Source organism: Corvus brachyrhynchos, unplaced genomic scaffold (genome assembly GCF_000691975.1).
Source record: "Corvus brachyrhynchos isolate BGI_N302 unplaced genomic scaffold, ASM69197v1 scaffold1, whole genome shotgun sequence".
NCBI lineage: Eukaryota > Metazoa > Chordata > Aves > Passeriformes > Corvidae > Corvus > Corvus brachyrhynchos.
Window position 1 is genome coordinate 8,895,914 of NW_008237222.1, and position 24,371 is coordinate 8,920,284.

At 38.2% G+C, this 24,371-nt stretch overlaps 2 protein-coding genes across 4 annotated transcripts in view; one reads left to right on the forward strand and one right to left on the reverse strand.

Moving 5' to 3' along the window:
• SLC25A47 (solute carrier family 25 member 47) overlaps positions 1-2,763 on the forward strand; it is a 12,660-nt gene extending 9,897 nt beyond the window's left edge. For both annotated transcript variants that reach the window (XM_017729085.1, XM_017729086.1), the window contains one exon: positions 2,639-2,763. Coding sequence is in view for 1 of the 2 variants with exons in the window: in XM_017729086.1 (XP_017584575.1) it covers positions 2,639-2,641 (3 nt within the window). In the remaining variant the exon portion in view is untranslated. The remainder of the gene's footprint in view (positions 1-2,638) is intronic.
• Positions 2,764-4,254: 1,491 nt separating this feature from the next.
• On the reverse strand, positions 4,255-21,473 carry WARS (tryptophanyl-tRNA synthetase). Of its 2 annotated transcripts, XM_017729084.1 has the most exons (11): positions 21,231-21,292; positions 20,546-20,593; positions 19,949-20,156; positions 15,266-15,374; positions 14,286-14,405; positions 13,510-13,692; positions 12,513-12,613; positions 11,179-11,291; positions 9,945-10,118; positions 6,597-6,737; positions 4,255-4,786 (listed from the first exon to the last, which is right to left on the reverse strand). In XM_017729084.1, exons 3-11 carry the CDS (start codon positions 20,130-20,132, stop codon positions 4,628-4,630), a joined length of 1,284 nt encoding a protein of 427 aa, XP_017584573.1. In that variant the 5' UTR covers positions 20,133-20,156; positions 20,546-20,593; positions 21,231-21,292; the 3' UTR covers positions 4,255-4,627. The 2 variants fall into 2 exon arrangements, with proteins under 2 accessions (XP_017584573.1, XP_017584572.1); XM_017729083.1 differs by lacking the exon at positions 20,546-20,593 and having other exon boundaries at positions 21,231-21,473.
• Between the last annotated feature and the right edge of the window lie 2,898 nt (positions 21,474-24,371).

Genomic DNA, 24,371 nt, shown 5'->3' on the forward strand with positions numbered 1-24,371 from the left:
CAGCGTCTCTCCGAGCCTGGCACAGCTTTGGAGGCAATCTGTTCTCATCCTGGAGCGAGGGGAGGAATAGATGCAAAGCCTCGTTGCTTCGCAAAGGAAAGGCTGCCATAAAACCTGTGCGCTGGCGGGGTTAGGCAAGTTAGAGGAGAGTGGCAAAGCTGTAGAGCATCATCAAGATTTCCAGCTTTTAAAAGTGCATACTTTTCTCCCTTTAAATGGTGCTGTTAGGAGCAGCCAAATGTATTTTGCCAAAGGTGCACTTTGAACGAATTTCTGACTTTTCTATTACTTCTTTTTCATTACTTTTTCCTACTTTTTTTTCATGAACAACAAAGTTGAAAAACCAACACCCATGCTACTGCTTAAGCAGAAAAACCCCTAAACCCAGAAACGTTAGTTTGCTCATCCTGCCTCAGGGGCCACATATAGGCTTCTGTTTTAATCCCTCGATGATGACACTTGAAGCACTCTGGATCCAACCTCTCAGATTCTGCTAAAAATGCATTTATTGGAGGGAAAGCCGAATACTCCATTTTAAAAGGAGTTCTCACATTCAGGACCCTTCTGGTCAGCAGCCACTCTCACCACCTGATGGCATGGCTTTACTACACCAACAGCAGTTTTGCAGCAAACAGGACTTGTCAGCTGCCTTGGACATACAGAAAGAACTACAGTAACAAGTTTAAAGATTCCAGGTGCTCCTAGACAAGGATAAAGAGAACCTCTTCTACCCCAGACAGAGACCACTAAAAAGCTCCACAACTGTCCTCCTGAAATCTAAGCCTTCAACTGGCCTTTTAAACACCTTCACAGCCATGCTATCAAACAGGCATCTTAATTCTTTCAAGGGTCTACCCAGCTCTTGCAGCTGATCCAAAAGCAGGGTTAAGAGACCAGGCTGGTGCGCAGGATGTCACCTTAAAGGGAGTCAAAAGAAAGACCCAACACTGAACTGGATTCTCTCCAAAATACTTACGGCCTCAGCAACCTACTGCTGTGGTGACAGCTTTGGGTGTCAGCACCAAACTTCCTTTAGTCAGAAAGCCCTTAAAACAGAAGATTTAATAAAGTCCTTGAGGTTTGGAATTCCTCTTAAGAGCTCTTAAGAGTCTCCTGCCCTTGCCTCTTTCTGCAAGGGATGCATTTAACTGGACAGTGATTTACCCCTGCTCTGCCCGGATGTTTGGAATCACTCCTTTATGCCATATTATTCCCAGGCGACCTTGTTCTCAGGCATTACATCCTCTGAGCAGAGACAGCGAAAGAATGCCTGCAAAACAGACTAAACAACTGTTTATTGTGAGGCAGCACTGATACCATCCATGGTCAGCCCAAGGTTTGAATATTAAATAGCTCATCTTTCCCAGTATGCTCACACACTCAGATAACTAAAAATGTCTCCTCCTGTGGGTGTAACTGAAATACATTTGATTTCAAGGGAGAGGAATTACAGAGGAATTGCAAACATGAGTGGGAATAACTGCAGAAGCCAGTGCAAGGGGCTGAGGACTCTAAGCCTTGGGGTATTCAGCACCATATATAAGCAGGCTCTCATGTGGTCTGAAGACATGCTACATGAGAGGCAAATTGTAGCTCCAGGCAGCTTATTTCAGGAAGGTAAGGGCTTTGCAATCCATCCTGCTTAGAACCCTTTACATCTACACAGTGTGTGGGTGACAACCTGAGCAAGAACTCACAGCTGATACACACAGCACCAGGTACAGGAACTGACTGCGTGAGTACTGTAAACACAGGCACATAAATTTCAACCAATTTTTGTTTACTGTCAGGACACAGATTATGTACTTCACTACACACACCCCAAGCTGGGTGTTTGGCTTCTGGTTTTCAGCACTTGACTGCTTTCTTTTCTGATTTGCATTATCTTGGCCTTTAGCTACTCTAACGATCACAGAACTATTTATTTTGATAAATTAGCTAGCTGAAGGCCAGCCCACAGAAAGAAGGTACCATATTTGCTGGGCTGATATTTGGTTTACTTTGCTATAGCGACTGCAGCTTGTTGTATAGATGATTTCTTTCAGCAAAAAACTTGGTGGCCTTGATAAAAAAAATTTCTTAGAAGTCACATTCAGGATCAGGTTCCATGTTGCTGAGTTCCCGTTTGCTCTGACAATGCTCATGAATATCCAGGTAGGTTTCAGCATTCCTCTTGGTGATTGTGGAAGCGCTGTGGGCAGCTATTCAGAATCTGTGCTTTTGCAAAGAAATTGTGAGCACTGTGTTTCCACTCAAGCATCAGTTTTACACCAAACCTACTGAGGTGTCACTGTACACAGGTCTCGTTGACCTTCCCCCATTCCAGAGCTGGCTGCTGTGCACAGGGACATGCAACATCCAGTCTGGCTTGTGACCAGGTCATCTCTGGACAACTGACCCTTACTAGTTTGCTCTGGGAGCAGTCTGAAGTCTACCTGGAAGGGGGTTCTAAGGCACCATGTTTCAGTACTTTAAAACAAGAACCAGCTACATCAGATGACAAAATGGTAGGGTTAGGGTTAGGGTAGGAAGAGAGGTCAAAACCAGAGTAAGTGTAAATTAAGGCTTTTAAAAGAAATAATAAAAAAGTAAAACAAAAGAAGTTTGATACAGACTTTTATCTACATTTTTATTACAGTGAGATGAACAAAATGAGCTGATTGAGGAAAATGTAATGAACCACGCCTGATAACATTTCAACATGCCTTTGGAAACTGCCTTGTCTTGACCTTTAAATGCCTCTGGGATGTGAACTGTAATTAACAACAGGCTCAGGAATTCACCAAGACTCCACTGAGAAACTGTACCATCTCAGAAGCATCTTGGTATGAATTCATCAGAGGACTTGAAAACACTGCTTGTTCAGCAAACAAATACGAAATAGTTTTGCTATCACTTTCCTTTCCAGCACTTTCAAAACATATTTCAATTGTTGTTATAAAATAAACCATCTGCTTATCTAGAATAGAACACGGTACAGTTTCTCCTACAGCATATTTCTCTTTGCTGAATAACAAAATTAATTCTTAGCTAATGAAATAAATCTAGCAGAACAAATCTGCATATATTTTAAACAAGAAATTTGCATTTTAACTTTGTAAAAGCACTTTTAAAGTCAATTTAAGGCTTATCTTTTATGTATGGCTTAAAGATGACAAAGAGTAGACTGCAAGAACAGGAAGGTCATCATTAAAGTCTAAAGTAATTAAGACTTAGCTCACTTATTACTGGATTTAAGAAGCTGCTTTTTTCCCCTAAGAATTGCTCCACTACTTCTAGAAAAAAAAAAAGTTTTTCTACTCATTGTTAAGCCCTTGCTGGCACTGAGATGCTTTGCCTCTGGGTTATGGAGACAGTCTCTGGGAAACATTTTCACTAATAAGCTGAAGTCAATGGCATTAGATGAGAGACGCCAGCTCACATAAACTGTGAAGAAAGAGACAAAAGCTAAGCCTTGCTATTTTCAGCACAAGTTTGAAACTCATGCAATAGTACTAGGTTTGCCTTGCACTCCTGCCTTTTCCTTGGTTCCTTGAACAAACATAGCCAGGTTAACCCACCTGTGTTACCTGCATCAAATAAAACCACCTTTGCTAAGACTACGGGCTAGCAACTTTCCTTTCTAGACAAGACAGATCCAACAGTGTGCACTCAGCACTGCTCATATCAAAACAAATAGCTAATAATTTGAATTTTTCTTCCATAAATCATAGTGAAGACATTGAAGTTCTTTCAAAGAAAGGAGATAATTAAAATACACGAGGTATTTTAACAAAGTATATATTTTTTTTCACTGGAATACATCCTAAAATAAGTATCCCTAGTTTGAACAACCTGGTGCAGTGAAAGAGAACAGACAGTACTAGAAGTATCCCTGTGTCCAGTGTGACTTCAGCATGATTTAACACTTGTTATTTTTAACTAGAAACTAATATTTGCATTTCTATACTATCATCCACCTGAGAATATCAAGGACCTGACAACCTACTGATGACCTCCTTCCTCCAGAGGCACTCAGATCAGCTAAATAGCTCCAGAAAAAAAGTACTACAAGATTTCTGCAACTTGCCCAATGTCAAAGAGAAAGGTGATAGCAAGACAAGTCTGACAGTCTTTCTCCAGTGTTCAACTCACAGATGTCCACTCTTTCTGTATTGTTCCCACTTTGTAACATTCACTGCTTTTTTGTGTGCAGCATGTTCTCATGCCCAAGAGGACATAGAGTCTAGTAAACCAAGGTACATAGTACAAAAGAAAATGGAGCAACTATTTATTAGTTTGAGATATGACCTCTTACCAACATATTTAAAACAATTTCCAAGTTAGCCTTTATCATCAAATGGAAATTTTATTTATATTTTCAACATGAAATACATTAAAATACAATGCTGGGCTGACATACATGCTTTTCTGCAAGACCGATCAATTCTGTCTTGCATATTCTGATTTTAAATAGATACAAGTCCTATTTTAAACTTTTTTTGTACTCTGCTGTTCATGATAATTTACTCATTATTTATAAAGCACCGATTACAGGCTGTACATAACTAGGGAGTGATGACATACAACAGAAGACAACAATTACTTGGTTGTGGATTATCAAGTGCTAAGTTACATACATATTTCTTCAAAATTCAAAAGCCAGCTTCCTTGGAGTCATGAACTGTTTCACAATTTCATCTGTGACCTGCTTCCTTCTTTCTTGATGAGCTGCTACCAAGGGCTGCATTGTTTCAATAAGTACCTTCTTCAGCTCCCCCGTGAGCAATTCTCCACTGGTGTAAGCCTGTCAAGAAAGTGTTGGCTGCTGAACACGGTGACATTCACAAAAAGACTCAGTAACCAGGATTTCTTTAGAAGACAGATTTGGATCTCTTAAAAATAAGCACATGCCTTAGAAGATTATCTGATATCACTCTGAAAATGCAACTTGCAGAATTGCTTGTTGCCTGTTAAAAGATTAAGGCAGCTGGGAAAGTTCGTATGTGACAAGTTATTATAAGGACTGAATAAACTACCTTCACAAGTTTAACGAGGAAATCCTGTAATTACTTACAGGAAACTGCATATTTTCCTCCCCAGAATCCCAGTTCAAATAAACAGTCACCCTAAGCCTTAATTTTTTTTCTTTTTGATAATAACAGGTACAAATTCTCATATTTTTCTCTCACTGCATTTCAGTAAGAGACTAGATGTGATTAAAATATCCTTTTTATAGCAAAGACACTCAGAATCTATGTTCACACCATAGTCATATTCACAGCTAGTAATCCATTCCATTGCTCAATACTGAAATGCTTTAGCTTAGAAGCACAGGCCAACAGTTTATTGGTTCAGCCACGTTGAGAAACCACAGCTAGTGCAGTTCAGCTATATTTGAAATGACAATAAACATGATAATCTTACCTCCTCTTGTCATCAAGCCATTTGTAACACCTGTTCAAGGTGTAAATGCTGCTGATGTTCACTCAGCAAGAGTAAAATACATTAAGAAGAACAAATGGAATTTCAGTGGTGGGTTTTGGGGTGTATGTGTTATTTTTTGCTTGTTAGTTTGTTATAAAAACACCCAGGTTGCTTTCTCTGAAAGTATCCTCTGGTGCTACACCTGAAGTGGCTGCACTGATGCTGCTACAATGGGCAACTTCATGTTTTCAATTCTGGTTCTGAGGCACCCCTGCAGCAAGCTGCAAGCTGTGGGCCAGGCTTTGTGCTCTGCAGCAGTTAGGCCGACACCCCTGCAGTGGTTGGAAATTAATGAAACAAATCTCTTCAAGTCAAATGTGGACTTGATTCACATTTCAATTCACAATTCATAAGAAATTTACAACAGCATGGGAAAGAGTAGCTATCCAACCCTGCTCTTGTGTGGGAAGGAGTAGAGGGCTGAGGAAGGATCTGCAGCTCTTGACTTTCTTGCAGCTGTTGCCAGCAGGAGAAAGCTGATAAACCAGTGTGACATGGGTGTTATCCAGTGGAGCTCCTGCCTCCCAGAGAACACACATCACCTAGTATTGGTGATGAAGGGAAGGGAAATGGCTTGCTACCAGCCCTGGGGACAGAAGTCTGCCAGATAGGCTTAAGGAAAATGCAACGTATATGAAGCAGTTTTTGCCTGGGATCAGTGAACCAATTCCTCAGAGCTATTAAATTTCTTGTGATGATAAGAAAAAAACAAAAACCAGCAAGCTTCAGACGTGAGCTTTTGTAGTTTTGCAGAGTGCTTAGGTACGTTACGATGAGGAACCAGAAGAGTGTATTACACAATTAAAACAACACTGATCCTAAGGTGGTCTTATTTGAAAGGTAGGGAAGATACTGTCCCACAGAGTGTTGGAGGTTCCTGTGAAAACACTAGGGTTTTTTTTTTTAAAGAAGAGACAGATTGGCCTGTCTCTTGGAAAGAACATTGCAAAGAAATAAAAACTGAGATCGATACTAATATTGAAATTTGCAAGGGATGGAGAGCATGAGAATAACACCATCCTTCCTGGAGAAGGTTCACAGGAGGACTGAGTTACAGCTCTGTTGAGGGCTGAGGCTGCTTGTCCTCACAGCATGTAATGAGTAACCCTGTCTTCAGTCTGGTTACTCACCTGCTTCAGTTGCTCGAGCCTGTCATCATCTTCCAGGAAGAAAGTCAGGTACATAAAAGACACGTCGACCTCACAGTTGCCTCCGTACTTCCTGTGCTCCTCAATGGTGTCCCTGCCTCCCGAGAAGGCGTGCTTGTTAATCTGAAACAACACCAGGAACTCTTGCTGTAATTCCCACTGCATTTGGGATTACCTTAGTGCAAGCAGAGATGTGTCATGATCTTCCAAACTCTTTATTAAGGATTAGCTGAAGAATGAGTGGGACAAGTTAATGCAGAGCCTCAGGATTGAAAAAAGGAGGCCATCAGAACCCAGCAGGGAAAAATGGTTATACACATACTCCTCAGACTTCACAGTCAGAACAAAAATTAAGTGAAAATTAAAAAATAATCTATTCAAGACTCAGTCAAAAACGTTTGAATTCCCTTTTGCTGAAGCTGTTGGATAGAATTTGTATTTACAGGAAATGTACTTCATGTAACAAAAATAAGGTATTTTCTTTATCAAGAAATTAATTTTGGAAGAGATGAAGAAGGCATGGAAAATCCTGCAGGAATCCCACAGAGAACCTAATCTCCTCTTTTTGGGGAAAAGGAAAACAAGACAAAGCAAAGTTAAAGATTACAGAAGTCTGTCTAGAATGCTTAAAATCAGACCAATGCCCAATTGTTCAGTCTAAAAAATCGAGTATTTGCTGACATCCTCCTTCTTTTTAAGCATAGTTTCCTACAGGCAGATGAAAGGCACTGTTGAACAGATATAATTGCTAATCCCATTCTCAATAAATTTGGAAGCCACTGGCCTATTTTAAACATTTAAACTTATGTAGAACTCTCTGAGGATGCTAATCTTCCTACAAATTTAAAGAAAATAAATTGCTAAGCGGAGGAAAAAAAATATTTAACCATATGCTGAGCTTTCATTTAGCTCTTGTATCTTTAGAGATACCATAATCAACCTGCCAAGAGACACATTTGCATATGAAGCAGGTTTTTTTTTAGTTCTGGTATCTAGGAGCTGTTACATATTTACAATTTATGAACAATCCTACTATCTGTATAGACTGTCTAGTGCTTTTTTGAATCTCTCCAACCACCTTGTTACAGATGAAGTTTTGTGGCAACGAACTACAATCAGAAATGATGCACTGATGAATATTTTAAGGAAATGAACTGCCATGTACCATATTACATCTATTGTTATATTGTAGAGCAGCCTGAATAGCTCTCTCAGCATCTGTAAAATAAGGATTTTACATACTGTTCTGCACTGACCTCTGTCCTTACTGGATTTTGTAAGCCTGTAGGACATTTTTTCAATACTCTTTATCTCTACAGTTTGTCTACTTCCTGAATTGAAAGGGATTAAATACAATATGCCAGGTGAAGGCACTTTTTGTTGAAACACAAAATGTTTCCTTTCTTAATCTCAAATTAATTTCTTTTACATATTCTGGCACCTACTCATTGACTGAGGGTTTCAGTGACCTATCCATAGTGATGCACTGATTTTTTTCCCCCTGAATTTCTCTGAATCCCCCAATATGTCTACAGACATAAAATCTAAGCAACACTTCATAGAAAAGCAAACAAGTAATTGAGCTGTATTTTGCTGATAGCTGGAATAAGAATAGTTTATTAAAATACTACCATTCATCTCATTTGATTATCCAGAAGCTTCTCAGCCTTTCCCAATATTTAGCGATTTTTTATCTTCTATTACCTGTAAGTTTTGAACCTCATTAATTAGCAATGCACCAATACTGAAAAATGCTGTAAGCAGTAATTTTTTTTGCCCAGTGTAGCATTATCTTTTTAACCTTCAACCATGACCAGAAGTCACCTTTCCTACTCTATTTTTTAATTTATTTGCTATAACAGTATTTGGTTTTTCACTCAAGCTCTATTTCCATAAAGACTTGTTTATGATGGGCTTCAGAAGCTGAAATAAATCTCAGTTTGTCCTCCATTACTCAGTACTTGACATCATGTTCTGGATTTTACTTAATGCCTTTTATATTCCAAGTAGCTAGAATTATTTTTTTATTTTTCCAAGTTACTTCCCAGGAAAAAACCATGGAAGAATGTTAGCAATATTACCATTAACCATGCATTCTCTATTCTGAAATTACACTTTTTTTTAAAAAGCAACTCTGTAATTGTGCAAATAAACTGGAATTACTATAATCCAAACACATGAAGAATTCCAATTCTTCAAAACAGTACTGTTTAATCAGTTTCTATAAAAGAGAATGAAGTGTTATGACGTGGCTGTAGAAGAGTCTGACTATTACAGAATTAATCCAAGCCTGCCCAACAGAAACAACATGAACATTTTTTCTTCTTGTTTTGACAGTTATTTCATGTCTGGTATCATGAGTATAAATTCTTTCCCAAGGGCTGATTTTCATTTTCTTTAAACACCACAACACAGGCAAACTTTTGCCAAACTAAATCATCTGACACCAGATAAGAGTGATCTTCCCTTTTGCCAAACTAAATCATCTGACACCAAATAAGAGTGATCTTCCTTTGAACTTGGAAACAAACTAGGAATATACTCAGAAGAAAATACCCCTTCAAAAACTGAGTTGCAATTCAACATAGTGTTTATTTGTGAACTGGAGTGAACAGGTTCATTTGTGAATTGTCAGCAATAGATTCCCAAGCAGCAGGGTAGGTCTGACCTGTGCTGTAACTAACACCGTGCAATGTTTGGTGCTCCCAACAAGGAGAGGCAGTCAAGAAAAAGCTCTTTATTAGGTTTACATCATGGCCTGTTAGATTTTAAAACTATGGGAATATAGTATTTATTTTAAGAGCATAAGCCTCCACAGCTCTTATTCTTACACCACTGCTCTGCAGGTATCAGAAAAACAAACATGTTTTGTACATTATCCCAGCTAATATTTGTACTGTCAGACTAGCCAGTAAGGCAAAAGATGGTATTTGATAGTCTAGCTAAATTTGCATAACTCAGTCAATTCCTGAAGATGCTCTGCCATGAAATGTAAGGAAAAAAAGATTCATGTATGTCCAAGGAAAACACTAAAAATTGCCACTGTAACCAGAAGGGCCACTGAAGGTGGACATCCGGGAGGGGATATCAAAGCAGTGTCAGGCAGGAGCTGTGGGCCAACCTCAGCAGCACTTCCTGGTGAAGCTGAAGACTATTTCTACTTATATGGTACCTATAGACATGGTTTAGTGGTGGGCTTGACAGGGATAGGTTTATGGTTGAACTCCATGATCTTAAGGGCCCTCTCTGACCTAAATGACTCTATGCTTCTATGACCACCATCCCTTTTCACTGTAAAGCTTTGTGCTATTGGGCTTGGCAGGTCCTTACCTTTGTCTTGATTTGTTTGGGTGTATCAGTGAGGAAGATGGAGGAGTTTGGATCACTAGCACTCATTTTGGTCTGTGCTCCTTGTAGGGCTGGGAAGAAGACGGAGTGGAGTAAGGCTGGTTTAGGCTGCCCAATTCTCGGTGCTACATCGCGAGTCATTCTAAAATAAGGGTCCTGAAACAACAATCAATAAAAGCACAGAATAACTTTGAAAAATGTGATTTGAAATCTGATTGGTGCTGACTCATTCATGCCTTAAGAAGTGATGTCAAAAACCCAAAAACTGAAAAAAACAAACCATGAAATGTTCCAGAACCTACTTCCAATCCAGTTCATTCAGAGGAGCAACAAACAAAATCTCCCTTTTTCTTTTCCATAGTGCTGTACACTCTGATTCCCTTAAGTAATAAGCATACTTACAAAATTTTACATGAATTCAAACAGTTGCTAAAACCATCCTTAATATGGCTGGAGATGGATGCAGCCTACGATGCAAGCTTTCTCTCAAAGACTTTAACAACAAGCAGAGAATCTGAACTAAATCAGTGATCAAGCTGGCAGTGCTGTGCTGATGATGTGACTCAAACCAAAGTGCAATAATATTACTTCATAGTATTCTGGGTGATGAATATGATTATATCATCTTCCAGTGTCTGTCCTTGTGACTAAAATAGCCAAAGATTCAGACAGTGCAGGATGTGATTCCTAGAAACACTACTTGTTTTAAAAAAACCCTATTACTCTCATTTGTATCTGATGTTCTTCCAGCTCTCTCTATAAATCTGAATTGTTAAGGTTCTGTAGCCTTTCAGGCAAACTATTTCAATGCTTTTTTTATTCTTACTGAGAGAGGGTTTTTCTCCATGATTCAACAGAAATCTCTTGTGCTGCAAGTTGAGCTCATTCCATCTTGTCCAAGTTACCATGGAGATGGCCAAAAGTTTCTTCCTACCCCCATGTCAGTGTGCTTTTGCATAGATGTTGCCGTCTTTGCTTTCCTAGATGTCGGCTCAGTGTGAATTGCATTAAGATCAAGAGAGATCCAAGACTGGATGAATACATGATTGTTGGATTAAGCCTTCATCTCTTCACCTTTTAGATCTTTCAGTTTCTACCCCAGAAAGGTGCTTGCAGCAATGTTTTACAGATGGTTCAAGACACCACCATGAAGCTTGAATAATACAATACAAAACCAAATGCATGAAAAACAAATTAAGCAATATGATTTTCTTACCTGGTCAATAGCACATGGGATAAGACACTGAATATTCTCCTTGCCATTGAAGATCTGTGGAAATGATGAACTGAAGGATGGAGCAGCTTGGATAGCAGGAAAGCTGATCTTACCTAAAAAACATGTTTGGAAAAGCTAAGCAATCAACAGAAGCAGTGGTAAATAGAGAGATTTTTTTGCAGTATGTAAAATGCACAAGTGAATCATCCAGATACTTATTTGAAGACCAAGCTGTATCTTTATCAAGCATTGTTGCCTTATCTGAGGAAACTTTAAAATCTTTACCTTCTGCAATGTCAACAAACCTTCGACTGACATAGAAACTAATGATAAAAAGCAAGCTGTGACCACACTGACTTCAGAAAAAGTTCACACTGAATACTCTTTTCATCATTGAACTATCATTGAACTTTCCAGAAACATTATTGACTAAGGTTGTTATTTTTTTTTCACTTTGTGAGAGAATAGCTACAATCATCACATTTCCCTCTAAATCTCAGAATCACTGCTATATGCATGCTGTACTCATGAAGCATCTCAGATGTGGCCAGTTTTCTTTTTTATACAGGGCTTAATCACAGTGTGGCTAACCTGCTTCCCTGACCAAAATCCTATCAGAACAGAGAGTAAGTAGCAGACTTTTCCAAACATGTGATGAAGTCATTATCACAATACCATCCTTTATTAGAGCACCGCTGAAACAAGCGGAAATCTGTTCCTTGGTTACAGTGAAGGCTGAAAAGCTGTCAGTGGCCCAATCACTGGATGAAGAATGATGAATAGTGCTCAGAAACATCCAGGATTTAATGCCATTTTTACACAGAATCTTTTTTTTTAGCCATGTGACAGAAACCTGCAATTGCAGAGAAGTAAATGGAAGACATGCGTTACCCAGCACCTTGATAATTAGGCTATTCAGCACTCAACTTTCTAAAAATATGTAAATGTGTATGTGTTTCAATGCACCTTTTTCTGACAGGTTTCTTTATAAATTTGGCATAGAAATTTCTAGGAGGTAAAATTGTCCATAGCTCCAATCACTGTAACAAAAGAATAAAAAACAAAAAAAAAGTAGTTCTGTTTTGGACCCTTCAACATCTGTGTTTTGTACTTTGCTCTTACTAAAGTGAAAAAGGTAGATGTCAGGCTAGAAATTTGATTGTAAATTCTGAAGGAACAAAAGTAACATCAGAATCAGCCTAGAAACACGATCTTCCTGCTTTTTCTGTCCATTTCATGAGTGGCAGACACTAATCTCTTTAAACTACTACTTAAAACAGCTCAATTGAAAGTGAAAGCAAGCATTGTTTCTTGTAATTTGTATGATTTCCTACCAATGCAATCACTGTCTGTAAAGCCAAAGATTCCTTTCACTTGGTTAAATGTGACATGCTTCTGAACTTTGACAATATTTTTGTAGAATCCAGCACTTGTCCTGTGAGAAAAAAAAATGTGGAAAAATGAAATGAGGAGGAGAGTGTATGTACAAACTTCCACTGCAAAGAAGTTCCACTGAGAGCATAAAAAAGCCTGCAGGACTAAATCTCACAGTTTCAGACCTTATGTGGTGCATTGAGATGATAATTAGAGAATTTTAGGAATTAGGAATTTTATGCCTTGAAAGTTTAATTTATTCTTCCCTTCCCCCAACAATTACTAGAAACATTTTTTTCTCTTTCACAAGTATCTGTCTAAACCCAGAAATATTTCGATTCAGAAATGGTGCCAAAATGCCTCAGGGAGCCTGAAGTTTACTTATGCTTCTCTGGGAACTCTGGCAACTTAAATAGATCACATTGTCTGTGTTGCTTGGTATCCCCCATGTGTATCCCATACAGGACAAACTCTTTCCTGCCGAGGTGGCAGTTTCAATAGCAGTTTCTTTTTCTTAAATCTTCTTTAAACGTCACTCAATAATCTTTCATGCTGTGTTATTAAAATAATTTATCATAGCAAGTTGCTGCAATGCTTGCTGTTAATGCAGATAAAGTGTAAACACATCTGAGGGATTTTGATACCATCTTAAGCAAACCAATCTGGAAGTTTCTTGGTGGTTTAGGTATTTTTACACTTTAGCTGGTTTAATGTATCTTTCATGATTTACAGATTGCACACACAAGTATTTGTTAATATGTTATACAGGAATGACAATAGTATATATAAAACGTTAGACAGGAGAAAAAATAATATGTTTCTATTTTAAGTGTTACAAAACTTGTCCGGAAGCTTTCACATTTAGACACACTTATTAAAACATTGCTGACTCTCAAAGTAAGAGAGAAAATATAGACACTTTTTTCACTACAACGCTCTAAAGAAATTTATACTTACCCTAAATAGTCTAAATCTGAAAATATAAAGGTTTTATTGACGTCAAAACCACATGCAATGATGTCTTTTGCATTTTCTCTAGCATACTCATATGCCTTCTCAACTGTCATGTCCTTCCAAAGGTATTTTTCATCATCAGTTAACTGTATTACCAAGGGAACATCAAACACTTCTTGCAGCCACCTAATAGAAGCAGAAATATTTTATCCCACATAAGTTAAAATGAAGATCTAAGTCACACAGATAAAATATTTTTATATATTTAAACAGAACATATATAGAGAGGTCTACTCTTTTCTTTGTAGCATATGCAGTAATATTTATGTGAACAGATAAAATGTTTTATACAGATTATAATGACAATTTACCTGGAAAAAAGACTCACTGTTTCCTGTACACATGACAGTGGTCACCAGTTGCAGAGGAACCAGAATTCGAAGAGGTTTTAGCTTTCTGAGCCCAATGTCTCTATGTCCTGCTGCTGCAGGCACCACCTTACAGAGTAATGTTACTGAGTCTTGTAACAAACTGGTTTTCAGGAACAACAAAATTTCTAAGGAGTGCCACATGGCTAAGGGAGTAAGGAAGAGGGCTTTATGGTGATGCAGGGATTGTGATCATCTGAATGAAAGGTAAGACTGAATTAAGTTCATTAATATTCACCTCACATAATCAGAACTCCTTGCAATGTATCATTTTGGCAGTTTCGCAAGCCACGTTCAATGTTTCCTTTGAAAAAAATGCTTTGATTAACACAAATGGTAGAAATAGCTTACTTTGTGAACATAAATGGGATAAGATGACCAACGTGCATTGCCTGAGAGGATGGCCCTCTGCCTGTATAAAGGTAAAAGGGCTTCTTATTTTCATAAGCATCAAGTACTTGGTCCATATCTCTAGAGAAAAAACAGAGAAAACATGATACAACTCTTTAGTGAGAAATACCCCCAGAAAAAAGCTTATCTTCAAAATCTGAGTGCTTTTAAAGCCAAAAGTATTTATAAATAAATTATAGTATGTTAAGTGTCCTAGAAATAAAAAAAAGTTCTTGTTTACTCATTTTTTAATTTAACAAAAGCATTGTCTCCTTCAGTCTCCATAGGGGGAAAAAACCTCAAAGAAAAACAAAACCAAAAATAAAAATTTAATGTTGAAATTGTGCAACTTTTAAAATTACCTGATTGGACAATAATCTCTAGGGCCTAGTAAAACAGCCAGGGATCATTTCTCAAATAGGTTCAACCAGCCAGCTTAGCTGACCTCTGGTGGAGGTTATACCCTCAGTCATGCCCAAGTCCTTCTGTGAAACCTGCTGGTGCCACATCCCCAAACCCCTGTGTGCTAACAATTAACAGTAAAGGTCACCAGCAGGCTCATGCTTAAGATTATTCCCTAAGCCTTTTCTATACCACAAACAGATGCACAGGCCACAGAAGCCCTGCTGAAATCACCAGCGGCACCTGGAGTTCTCTGACAGGTCACTGCCTCTGGCTGCTGAGGCAGAGTCAAAATGAAACTGCACTCTGTGCACATTTCTTCAGTTTGGGATTACTGAGGACATATCAGAAACCCACGCAATCAAGAGTTTCAAGTGTTGCCAGGGGACATCTGCAGTAGTTGCTAATTTCAAATGGCACAGTTGGTTTGCCTTGGTATAAAAGCACATGTTCTTTTCTAGTTACAGGCTTCTCCCAATAATTCTCACAGGAAGTCTGCCCAACAGGACCTTTAGAATTTTAATAAAAGAAAAACTCACCTGTGGGAAAAAAAGATTCCTCTACGTAGAAAGTGGTGAGGTTTTTGCCCAGTAGCTCTTTCTATTCGATTAATCAGATCTGTGTCAATTTTACTGCTGCCAAACCGAACTACAATCATAAAATGTTAAAGAAAAAAAGTTAAAATATAGCTAAAACCAGATCCTGGAATACCAAGAACATAATGCAGTCTAGATTAAGAAAGAGATCTTCAAGTCAAAATGGCTAGATTCTCCTGATTCTTGACCGAAGTCCCAGCAGTCACCTGCAGTATTAACTCTGTGCTGGGAGGTTCAGCTCATTCACAACATGCAGTATTTCTCCATTCATAAATTACTATAATTGCAGTCTCCTTACAGCAGAAGCATTGATATTCCAAGCAAAAAAACATGCTAAAGTAACATATTCAGATCAACAACGTGGCCTCTCTAAGCCATAAGACAAAAATGCCTATGAGGCTATGAATGTTTCTCTCTTGATGTCTAAATTTTCTGCTGTCAGACAACATTGTCTTTTGCTTTCACTCAGACAACATCACCAACCCCAATTACTCTTCTGCAAACTCAATTCTTTAATATGTATATGATTACACACACTGCTCCCCTCAAGAGGCTTGAAAAGGAAATGCCTAATGCTCTTCATGGCAATCAGTAAGGTTTACAACTTGGTGGTTTAGGAAGGTTGTGATAGAGTAAAATAGCAGTATTTTTCCTACTCCAAGTAATTCTTGGATCCTAATAATCAGGTCAATGCTCTATGATTTGGACTCGTTCAAAAAAATCTATACAAGAGTCTATTGTTTGCTACAATATTCTATTCAACATTAGAACTATTCAACATTGCACTAATAAAATGCAAAATGCATCACAAAATGGCAAATTATAATCTCGATGAATGCTAAAAGGAGACCAAATGAGCATGAAAATGATTCAGCACATCAACAGCAACTGGTAAGAGGTTAATCTGACAGAAACAGAAAACATGAAAATGCCCTGATTAACTTGGACTAGCTACCCTAGAAATAATCATGTATTGTCATAGAAAGTGATCAGAAAAGCTCTCTGGTGTACAGAACACTTCACTAGAAATGCCTAAATATCTTTATTAAACACTCACAGACTGCACAGCTCCCTTTTCTTTGCCCATTTTCACCTTTTCTGTTAAAAAAATGGATAATTTTCCGTACCTATTTCCTCCTATTTGAATGTTCAGAACTTCTTAGGCTCTCTGCTCACAAAGAATCTGCCTTTCTAAACAGCTTCCAACAAAGACACAGTCTCCACTCCTAAACAAGCTTTAAAAAAATTCCTGGTGTGCTTTTCATCCCTGGTGTTCTAGCTTTTATCAAAAGACAGCTTTCAACTCACTGTGCATAAGAAGTCTTAAGAACTGCCATTTTCAAAAGCATATTTGCATTTGCTGAAAATTCATCGTGTACTTTTCCTCTTTGCCATTGCCCTGTTATATCTATGTGGAGAAATGTATACCCTAATATTTGTTATACAGCAGCTTTGGTGACCAGACCAGTCTCAATGATCTCTGAACAGTCATGACAACTGGGAGAGGCTCCTGGAGGCTGGAAGAAAGCAAACACCAATCCTACCTTAAAGAAGGGCTAGAAGAAGGAATTGTGGAACTACAGGCCAGTCAGCCTCACCTCAATCTGTGGGCATGTGCTGAAGCAAATAATCCTGGAAATCATCCCCAAACATTAAAGACATGAAGGTGACTGGTAACAGCCAGTAAGGACTTACAAATGGAAAATCATGTCAGACCAATTTATTAGTCCTTCTATGATGCTCTGACTATAGCTGAGGTGAGAACAGTGAATGTTGTTTACCTCAGCTTTAGTACAGCTTTTGACAGTGCCTTCCACCTCATTCTCACAGACGATTGATGAAGTCTGGACTAGGTAAGTGGACAGCAAGGTGAACTGAAAACTGGCTGAACTGCCAAAAAATGTTGTGAGTAGCTGCACAAAGTCCAGCTGGAGCCCAGAGCCCAGTCTCAGCAAGTGTGCAGGTGAAATAATCCTGGGAAGGGTGGCTGATACAACAGATGGCTGCGGTGCTATTGAGACGGACCTCAGCAGGCTGGAGAAATGGGCTGCAAGAATCTCATGAAGTTCAACAAAAGGGAATGCAAAGTCCTGAATTTGGGGAGGAGTAACTCTGTACACTGGTACAGCAGGGGACCAACTGGCTGGAAAGCAGAAGGACCCTGGGGTCCCAAGGTCCTGACAGACAAGGAATTGAATATAGCCTTTAAGGCACTTTTGTGGGTTGAATGGCCAAAGGCCTTATGGGCTGCATCAGGAACATTGCTGCCAGAATGTCAAGGTAGGTGATGCTTTCCCTGCAGAGAGCACCGAGGAGACACTTCTGGAGCACTGGTTCTGGGCTCTGGCATAAGAAGGACATGGATATAATAATGTGAATCCAGCAAAGGGCCACAAAGATGAAGGACTCAGAGCATCTGTCATTCAAGGAGAGGTTGAGAGAGCTGGGATTGCTGAGCTTGGGGAAGAGAAGGTTTAGGAAGGATCTTATTAGGGCAAGTGGAGAGGAAATAAAAAAGACAGCACCAGACTTTTCTCAGTGATGCCCAGTGAAAGGACAAGAGGCAAAGGGCATGACTTAGAAGAAAGAGGAAATTCCATTTAAATATACAAAACTCCTTCATACTGTGCACATGGTCAAATACTGGAAGTGTTGACAGCGAGGTCATGGGATCTCCATCCTTGGAGATTAAAAAAATCCTACTGGACAAGGTCCTGAGCAACTTGCTCTGGATGACTGCTTCAGGGAGAGTGGCTGACTAGATGATCTGCAAAACTGCCCACCAACTTCAACCATTTGGCATCACTTGCAATATTCAGCTTACTGAATTATCAGCATGGTTAGCAAACAAAGCTCTTTCTCACTCATTCCTCTGGTCTTTGCTCATGCTCAGACAAACAAGTTTCTAGGAATGTTCATGTCTAGTACTTGGCTAACAGAACCCTTCTTCCCAGATTATCTTCAGGCTGTTTTGTTGTGCTACCATACACTTAAGTGCACATCTAGGACAACCATTTGAGAAGAAGATCCCTTTCAATTAAAACAGTGATTTCATTTCTTCTGTGTTTGATTAAACACAAGCACAGTGGCAACTTTCTCAGGTACCACTAGCAAATGAACAGATTATAGGTGGCACAAAAATTTCCCTTTAGGCAGGAGCTGTCAAATGTAACAAGTTCACGAACAATACTTTTTATAGTTATTTTTAAAAAGGGGATGAAAAGAAGGAAGCTTATCAATAACAACCAGCAACTGCTTCACATCCTGAAGTGGCTAGGCTAGCATTCCTTTCTGAAAAATTTCAAACACAGCACTTAGAACAAGCAAAATGACTCATTTATCAAATTCACCAATCTGAAAGTAGTGTAAAGAAGAAAAAAAACGTTTAGGCTAACCCACCCTTCTAAGGAAGATCAAACACAGTTACTGGAAAAAAGGGCATGAACTGATTTATAGGAAGTCGTTCTTAGATCCTTAGATTGTGCCAACACAATTGTGCAATTCTTCCTTTTCTAAAATGCTCAGAACCCCTCCTCCCAAGAAAAAAAACCCAAATCACTTCTTTGTAACTCTTAAGCAAGTAAAAAGATTATGAAAGATCTTATCCACATCCAGATTCTAATAAATTTATCTTTTCCTTCTCTCACACTGATCTACATTTTTCTTTGCACACTTCTGCCTTTCCAACCTTTTATTTCTCCTGTTACTTCCTGCAAACTAAGCCAGTGTGTGCATACCTTGGACACAATTTCACAGAAACATCACAAAGAGTTAAAATAATGCTGGCACACGCAACTGTCCCAAAAGCAAATATATGATTACTGCCACATAAGGATGTATGCTCTACTGCGAGAAAAAACTACTAAGCAGACCTCAGCAATGTACAGCTGAGGTACTAAACATGAAGATTGACAATAATGAAAAAAAAGGAATAAAAGAGAAATTAATGAATAGTTCTCTCACTTGTTTCCATGCTAGACTCAAACAAGTTATTAAAATAGCAAACTGTAAAACCAGTATTACCTAGACCTCTGTTTCTTAAATTACAAAACTTTGCAAGTTTTGTAACAATCCTGTCTAAAACATTCTCCATTACACTGCATGTTTTCGAATGAGCTGCAACTCCTTCATTCCAGCCAGTACGTGGCTGCCTGTAAATGTGTCTTCTGAAGAAGTCATTAGGTTTAATAGATTTCTGCAGTAGTTTTGGATCATTCCTGCCCTGTCTAATCTGTAAGCGATGTGAGGGGAGGGTAGGAAGAATCTTTCAGCCTGGCCAAAATGCTCTTCTGCATCCCAGCCACTGAAGATGCAGATACTCAGTGTCTTTGTCAGCATAACTTCTAGTAACAGTTCTCACACCAAAAAACCAAACTGCAAGTAAAACTTGGATTTTGAACTTCGAAGTTCTTTGCAAAGTATTTAAGTCTTTCATAGGAAAACTGCACCCGGGACATTTTCATCTCTTACAGCAAATTCTTTAGACACGGAAATGCTAAGATTAGACATAAATTAAATGTTACCTATGATGTTTTGATCTGGATTTGTTATGATGCCTTGCTGTTTCTGTGGTCATTAGGATCACTTTACATAAATTCCTTAGTAGCAGTGAAGGAAGAGTTATACCTATGAGCTTGTCATAATCCACGCCTTTAGCATTTGATGTCTGCACATTCCAGGGATCCACCAAATCCTCATCCTCTTCTTTAGTTGTACCATTGTTTATTAATACAAGATCTTTTGGAGGCAAGCCTGCCTGATAATCTTGTCCTGTTGTTGTTTTATATGACAGTTTTAATGATAAGAGCATCCTCACTGCTGCATCAATTTCATCCTGAATAAAGGAGAAAACCCAAACAACTGTTTAACATACTTAAAATAGACAATTACATTAATGTCCCAACCTTTCAAAATCCCACATCCATGCTTTGACCTGAATTGCATCATTCATAAACTCTAAATTCTGTTTTATTTAAATGTTTTCAGCACCAATGTCAAATGTAGAAGAAAAGCAAATATTTAATCATTAGAATATAAATCATCACCATTTCCAAGACATTTAAAGTACCTCTGTCTTGCTTTTCAATTTCTGCCTAGGAAAAAAATGCTTGCTTGCTTTTCAGAGGTATAACAAGCTCAGCACTTTTACCATAAATTTCTAAGGTATATAAATAAAATATAAATTATTATCTAATTTACTTTACAATGCTTTTAGTGGCTCACCTTAAAATAATTTATTCATTACAGTTCATTGACAGACTTGAAGACAAGCTAGAACAAAAAGTTATGGTTATGACCTCTCTAACATAAAGTTATTGTAAAATCTCATGCAAGCAATAAATAGAACAACACTTTATTTGACTCCCAGTTTTCAAGGCTTACTCCCATAGGCAATACATTAAGAGAGCCCATATTAAAACTGAGCTCTCCTTGTCAAGATAGTGATAAGGGAATAGGGAACCTGAAGGAAATGGCAAATTACTATATTATTTAAGGGAGATTAAGCAGGGACTGTCAGTACAGTTACAGGAAGACATATTTGCTAATGTCTACAATAATGCCTGGAGAAAAAGATTTTTAGGAAGCATCTAAAATCAAGGAAGAAAGCATGTGACATAAATTTACTTTAGAAATAAATGCCTTGGATCCTGTCACATGGCATGGCAACTGGATAAAGCAGACTTCTAAGCCTATGACTCTGTTCTTACTTCATGAGTAAAAACTTTGGTCTTGCCAGTGACTACCTTGCTCCAGGTATGCCACAGCTCACAAAATGGACATAAATAGTTTTTAACAAGAGTTTTTCTCATCATAAAGCAAAATAGATCTTAGTATAATAAAATTCTTCAGCACTCAAAGACATACCTAAACTGAAAAAGAACAGGTTCAAACCATGACATGCAAATACCTTTGGTGCTTTTCCTGCTTTTAGTGCTCTGACTTTCTCTCCTTGTTCAGTCACTCTTTCAAACAGCTGAAGTGGACTCAGAGACTTCAAATCACAGTTCGGGCTGTCTGCCATTTCGCCAGATTGCACAAAGATCTGTCTAGGTGCAACTCAACTGAATTTATCCTTTTCCAACTCTTTGGCTTGGAGATTCAAAACAGCAGCAACAAAGAGAACTGCAGGGCAAAAAGTAGTATGTTTTACTCTTTTGTGTAAGTCTTCAAGATTAGGTGAACAGAATAAGAAAATAAAAACTATACTGACCCCTACCACTATCTATTCATATCAAATTGATAAACGTGGAGACATTATACAGTGAGCTTCAGTCTCACACAGAAATGGACAGAGATTGACAAGAGTACCAAGTAAATTTAGAGATCACTGTTCATGTTGTCTATGTATTTAACATTAGGACCCCTTTTCAAAGTCAAACTCCTGGCAAAAGAAAAATAATTAAATACATGTCCGATTCAGAGCATCTCAGAACAACTGGTAGAGGCCATTTGATTCCTGATTAGTTAATGTTCCTGCACTGATATCCTGTCAAATTCTGGATGATGAGACTTTTATAACTATTACACGGAATTTTGTCTTAGTATATGTAATAGCATACTTCAGCCCAAAGAAAGATACACAAGAGGAAAGCTTAGTCATCTTCTTTATGGCTTTCCTCCAGAGGTTACAAAACGCACTGATGACTGGTGAGACACGCGCCTTCTAAAGAATCCTTGGGTCAGCAATAGGCTGTAAATTTGCCTGTTTCTCAGAATTATGCAGGAAAAATAATAGGAGATGTCATAAGATGGGGATGGCTGAGACTAAGAACACAGCATTCTGCCTAAGCACGCTCTGTCATGCCACACCTGTGTCCACCAAGTGGGAAGCTCTGAGCCTATGTAAAGAACCACTGACTTGCAAAGGATTGTGTCTCTCTGGAGAGACCTCCTAACAAATTACTGATCCACTGCTGTGCATGGAGCATAAATTGATGGAGTGTTAGTAAAAATACACGTTCATTTGGCTCCCTTTTCCCAGAATTAAAACAAACAAAAAACCCAAACAAAACAAAACCTTCAGAAGCATATAATAGCTGCATTAGCTGTTCAGCAGTATTTCAAAGCCTTCCCTCTACAAATAATCAGTCTAATCATAACCTTGGTTATATGTACATAGTGTTTATTTAAACTGCCACTGTAAAAAGCCTTCACCTGTCCAGCAAACTTTGAAGATCGATTTGGTAACTTGGTGATTACCAAAACATACCTATCACTAAGGCTTTGTTTGTCAGTCAGCTGCAATATTCCCATATTTCAGCTTCAGTTGAATACCCTGAGAAAACTGAGATGAGCATACACATCCACTTGCAAATGTAATTTGTTCACTCTATTAACCCTGATACCATATTTAGATTACATAATAATACTTAAGTTTTTAACCTAATTTTGATCCCTTGAAATTTTACTTTTTGCAGTTTGACAGTGTGACTAAAAAAAGTAATTTGAAGCAAATCAATGCATTCCTACAATTTAATTACTTTGATATTACTATCTTCCTCTTTTTCATGGGCACAGACTATTTTAAGTGTTAAAGAAAGTACAGAATAAATGCATACTAAAAAATGTTTATGAAGATTAACACACACCCCTTCTGTAGGAACATGCCATTTATATTTACTAGCTTCGAATTTTACAAAATAATAAAGATACAAGTAAGAATTTTCTTTGGTGTAGAACAAATTGTGACTTGGTGTTTTAACTTAACTCCTGACAGTACATTCTTACTGATGGATTGCCTCCGTTCAGAAAGGCTGAAATGACAGCTGGCACTGGGCACATATACTTGAAAGCAGCAAACCAGACAGACTCTTTAAAATGTTTGGAATATTATGGATTTAAGATGAAAAAACAATCTCAAATGAAGCTGCATTTTCATTAAGAAGTAGCAAAAGTAATCTAGGTGGTGCAACAAGACATGAGGATATTATGACTATAAAATGCAAAACATATGGACTGCTACCTAAAGGTTATCTCTATTTGCCTCAGTACTGCCTCTATTTGCTAGAGGAATTCAAGCCAGGAATTCAGGAATGTGGAACATAGCTCTTGACCTTTTGAAATTCATTAATGCAATTGTGAACCATTTAAAAGAAATGTGTGAATATTTTGCTATTTATCAGGATTTTTTTTCTTGCTTTCTTCTTATTATAAAAACTAACAGTCCCAGACAGATTACATATACCACATGCAAACAGATCTCAATGAAAAAAAATGATGCACAGGAATTGGAGAATGAACTATTAGGACATTTAGGACCAGAGTCTAGAATGACCCAGTGTGAACTTGAAAGCCAAGACGTGTGTGCTTTTTCTACCTATGAAATGCAGGTAACTTATAATGGGTACTGCTCCTGTGTCCATTTCAAAATATTAAATTGCTATGAGACAAAGCTCAGAAATAATCCTCAGCAAAGGTATCAGAAAACTACAGCATCTTCCTCCTTTTCCAACTGGGTGACCATCACAGATTTACAATCATTTTTACTGTCTGCAGTGTGACTTGGTAAGTTAGAGACCTGAGAATTAAAAAATGGAGTTTCACATTAAGTTAAGAAGACAAACATTGTATGAAAGTACATTATGACTTCCAAAGACAAAAATAATACAACAGTCCAGAAAAAGCTTTCATGAGCAAATGAAAGAATGTAAGACTAAGTCTAAAAGCACTTACATTCCTGAAAACTCTTTTTCTTCCCGTAAAAAAAAAAAAAAAAACTAAAACAAAAAAAGAAAAGTAAAATTAAAGTAGGTAGCATCCCCACACGTCATGTGAAACAGGCCTTGAGAGGCACTCCAATACAGGCTGCACTTTACAGTAGACTCACCGTCCCAGTCACGGCAAGCATCAATTTATGCACGAAATTACAAAAAAAGAGTGCAAGACGATTCCCCAAGATGACAGCTAACATGACTATTCAAAGACTGACGAGTCACCAGAAAAAAGACGGATATAAGTCCTTACGACACTGCAGCAGTATAAGAGCTAAGCTCCTGTGCAGGAGCGGTTGTGCACAAAATTACTCAACACGCCAATGTTCCCTAACCCT